The 4,376-nt window shown below is 41.8% G+C and overlaps 1 protein-coding gene across 1 annotated transcript in view; it reads left to right on the forward strand.

The window, feature by feature from the left end:
• The window catches only part of SYN2 (synapsin II), a 155,615-nt gene that overhangs the window by 76,786 nt on the left and 74,453 nt on the right, over positions 1–4,376 (forward strand). Inside the window, exon 5 of the mRNA XM_005531811.3 lies at positions 2,877–2,966. Within this exon, the coding sequence (XP_005531868.2) occupies positions 2,877–2,966 (90 nt within the window). The remainder of the gene's footprint in view (positions 1–2,876; positions 2,967–4,376) is intronic.

Raw genomic sequence — 4,376 nt, forward strand, 5'->3', positions numbered from 1 at the left:
GAGTGATAAGCAAAGTAATTATCCGACTCTTGATGAAGAAAGCAAAGGGATTTTTGGTAACTCTGCTTGGTTACAGCACGATCTGTGCAGTGAAATTTAGAGCTCCAGTCTTGGGGTGGTAAAAGCCCAGAAAGATTTGACGCGAAAACAAATGGAATAAGTGGGTTTTGGGGTTTTTTTGACTAAATATTTCTTCTGTGTGTCACACCTTGTTGGAGAGCACAGCTGTCACTGTCCTGTTCTGTCATAAAGGAACAACCCTGGCCTGGGTGTGGAAGGATTTTATCCTGACTAGAAAAGAGCTGACATTACAACAAATGCTACAAAACCCAATCATTTTCCTTTTAAAATAATAATCTGCAAACTGTAAACACATGCACCTGAGGCTATCCCTTTTTGACTGAAAATAAGGTGCAGAATTGGAAAATGAGGACTAAATTCAGCTTGCTAAACTGAGAACTTTTTTCCACTTTCTTGTTTTTTTCTTAGGATGTGAAAATGACTTCTGCTGAAATACTAAGCTCTAGGAGTTGGGAGATTTTTAGATGATTTTGGGTTTTGATAGCCATATAAAATACTTCAATGACTCTGTTAGTATTTCCTATTTCATAAACATCTCATGTCTGTAAACATTTGGCATTAGATCAGAAAATTCAGTTATTTATCATCTAAAAAGATGATGCTCCTGCCCAGGACTGGTGTTCAGCTGATGAAAAGGAAAATATAAAAATATATAGTCCAGATCCCACTGAAAAAAATATAGAAGGTCATTAAAACTTAAATTAAATTCTTCTTTAGAAATAGCCCAGCAGCTATTATACCCAAATATTTATGACAGTTTATGGATGTACAATTAAAATGCTGAAATTTTATGTGAATTTGGGCTGAATTTTTCAGGTTGCATTTTGGGGGAGAAATGATTGACAAAAGATCCCCAGATTTGTATACACAGAAGTGAAGCAGCATCTCAACAGGGTAAAAGATAAATCCTTCTCCCAGCTGTGGCAATTTGAGAGATTTCTCTCCTTTACCTCAAAAACTGAAACCTGCTTTTCCTACCTGCTATTTCCTAGCTGAATTACTGAATTAGAGGACACTTTGAAGTGATATATGTCTGCTATCTGTGGTTGATACTGTTTTTTTAAGTAAACAAACATTTGCTAGCAATTAATCTCAATTACAGCTTTCTTACCTCTTGCATGAATGCCACAACCCCTACAAAAAGAATGCCATTTTCTCAGTGTCTTTTGCTCCCTTCCAGTGAAAATGGAAAAGAAAGTAAGGAAACAATCACAGGAAACAGCATCATATGATTTTATCTTTTCTTTGGAGGTTTTTACTTAAAGATAAGTAAATAGATTTATTTTAACCTAACAATTGCTTGACAAAAAAAATCACGTATTTAATAGTAAGTATTTTCTTCTTGGATCAGAACTGAAATATTAAGTTGTCAGGAATCCTATTCACAAACCACCTTATTTTGGTAGCTGTGATAATATTTCCTTTCCTTGAGGCCTGATTTGCATGGCACACAACCCAACTACAATTTCTTAGGCTTTTGGTGAAGACTGCTCATCATTAAGGTATTTTCCACTGGCCTTCCGAATTTAAAGATGTATTTTACCAAACCTAAGTAAACACCACTAAATTAAACAAGCCCTCTCTGCCAGCTGGAAATGCAAGCAAAGCTTTCATGGTTTTTTTTTTTCCCCCCTTTAAACAGTTTTTGCTCTCCCTGCCCCCTGAGCCTCTCCTCAGAGTAGGTATTTTATCTGCATTATGGACAGAGTTCCATTGTTCCCTGCTTTTTGTGCTGTTTGCAACCAGCAAATCCCACTATTCAAAGTGTTGTGCTGAGTTGTTTATGTCCCACGCTGGCACGGTGACAGCTGAACACATCACAGGCACGGCCGGAGCTTCGGAGCGCTGGAACAGCTCCGGCCTTCGGCTGCCAGAGCCCTCCTGCTCCCTGGAAACCTCAGCCCCGGCACAGGGCTGCTTTGCTTTGCTGACTCTTACCACAGTAGGGTTTATCTGTAAAAGAGAAAGAGCAGTCCCAAATCCATCTCTATTTAATAAAGATTCCCCTTGTTTTACACGTAAATGTTCTGTGAGGAGCTGCTGCAGGCCAGAGTGCAGGTAGGCCGGATGCGCCACAGGAGCGTTGAAAGAATATTATATTCTATATTTCTATTTATATCCCATAAAAAACATTAATAGGAATGGCTTAACATGGAGCAGTTTCAATCATCCCCACCTTTGGTGGTGGTGCAAGGATGGCCACATCAGAATATTCCATAAAAAACACGAACAGGAATGGCATGGAGCGGTTTCAGCCATCCCCACCCAAGGATGGCCGTGTGGGAATGGGGCATGGCTGCAGCCTGGGAGATGGAACTGCTTTAGTTTGCTCCTCACCCGACCTGGTAGCATGGCACAGCTGCTTTTATCTCTTTGCCAATGCTAAAATCAATGCCAGGGAGGTGCCAGCCTCTAAATGAATGGTAAATATGCCTGGGCTTTAGGTTTAAGGTGACAGAAAAGGCAACATTATGACTTTATCATCACAGAATCGTCTTCAAACATACAGATAATGAGATACCCAAAATCCAGTATTCCCATGTATTTCATTTTCTGTACCTGTGGGGGCTTTACTTTTCAAAGTGTTTTTCTGTGTTGATCTGTGTGTGAAGTCACAGCTTGGGTGGATTAAAGAGGTGTGTGAGGAGGAGGAGAGAGCCTGCGTGGGCTGTGCCCCTGGATCTACTGAGTTTATCAAACACCCAAGAAAAGAAGCAAAATGTCAGCGTGAGCTCCATTAGGCACAGTGTGGTTTCTCTCCTGAGCTTTCTGTCTTGTTCTGCTTTGTTTTGCAGTTTGCCCAGCTGGTGTCTGTCTACAAAACTTTGGGCCCAGAGAAGTTCCCTCTAATCGAGCAGACGTTCTACCCCAACCACAAGGAGATGGTAGGTGCAAACAGCAGTGCTAAATCCGCTTTCTGTGCCTGTGAGACAGGGACTGGGACACACTGTTCCCTTTTCCCATCTACTGTCAACTCTAAAAGCCATTTTGGCAGCTTTCAGGGAGGGTGGGACAGGGTGACCACTTGAAATCACGGTGACGATGAGCTGGAGGGTGCTCAGATGGGAAGTGGTCAGCTCCTCAGCTGCCCAGCTGCAGATCTCGGAGAGATTAAATGCTTCCAAAGACACTGAACAACTCTTTCACGGTCTGTGTTCCCTCCAGTCCTTTCTGGCGTGTTCAGAGTGTTTGTTGTCTTTGGAAACGACGCACTGGGCACTGCAGAGCTTTGAACTCAGCCAAAATCAGGGTGGTTGTGACTGGTGATCTTCAGGTGCCTGAGCTAACACTCATTCCCAGTGCTTTACAGACAGAAAAAGAACACAGATGAGCCTGGCAAAGTCCAAGAAGCACCTGGATGGTTTTAGGGTGTGGTTTGGTTTTAGGCAGCAGTGATGGGCAAGGAATGGGCCACAATGACCCTTAAGGGTCATTGAGACTGGCTGCAATTTTACTGAAAAAAAGCAAAAGTTTTGGGTGCATTGCTAAACTGCAGCCCATAGAAACAAAGAACATTTCATTCTGGGGCAAGAGCTAATGTGTCAGACTTATAAGTTTATATGGCATAATTTTCTGCGTGTAGCACCCCTGTGAGTGGTTTTCCACTGTCTTCATTCCTCTACATTGCTCATTAAAGTCAAAACTTATAAGTGATTTCTCTTTTGTTTGAACTTCTGAATGTTCTCCGCAGCCAAGTTATCTTATTTTTTTTGTGTATTTCTATGGTAATGAATGTTAATCTAGAGGAAAATAATCCATTTGGGTATTGCATTGCTACTCAGAACTGCTGCAATAGCTGCCTGTGATGACACTCATTTGTTTGGTTTTATTCCTCCTGAAGAAAGTGTCTGGAACTTTGTGGCTTGGGAAATAATCAGGCAATGTGGTACAAGACAACATTTAGTTTGAATTTTGTTGAAAGTGGGTTGTAAGATGATCTGGAAATCAGAGTCTTCTGATGCTGCACTGAAATCATATAATTTTATTTTGTTTTGGGTTTTCAGCACTTTATCAACAGCTGGCCTCGTTTGCATTTGTCGATGCAGAATTTGGCAATTACGGTTTAAAATATGTTTTTGGTGTTCCTCTTGCTTTTTCTCCTTCCCTTTTTATTCTCCTGGAGCTGTCCCCCCTCCAGTGCAAACCAGCTCAGGGGGGACATGGGGAGAGGGAAAAAGCCCCAAATCTCTGGGAACTGAGGGTCAGCTGAGCGTGCCAGAGGTGCTCCTTTCACCCTCTGCTGATCATTTGTGCCGAGGCTTTAGGCAATACAAGGTAAATAAACAAAGATGCCA

Source organism: Pseudopodoces humilis, chromosome 13 (assembly GCF_049639895.1).
Source record: "Pseudopodoces humilis isolate 2021_Gansu_Grassland_sample_001 chromosome 13, ASM4963989v1, whole genome shotgun sequence".
NCBI lineage: Eukaryota > Metazoa > Chordata > Aves > Passeriformes > Paridae > Pseudopodoces > Pseudopodoces humilis.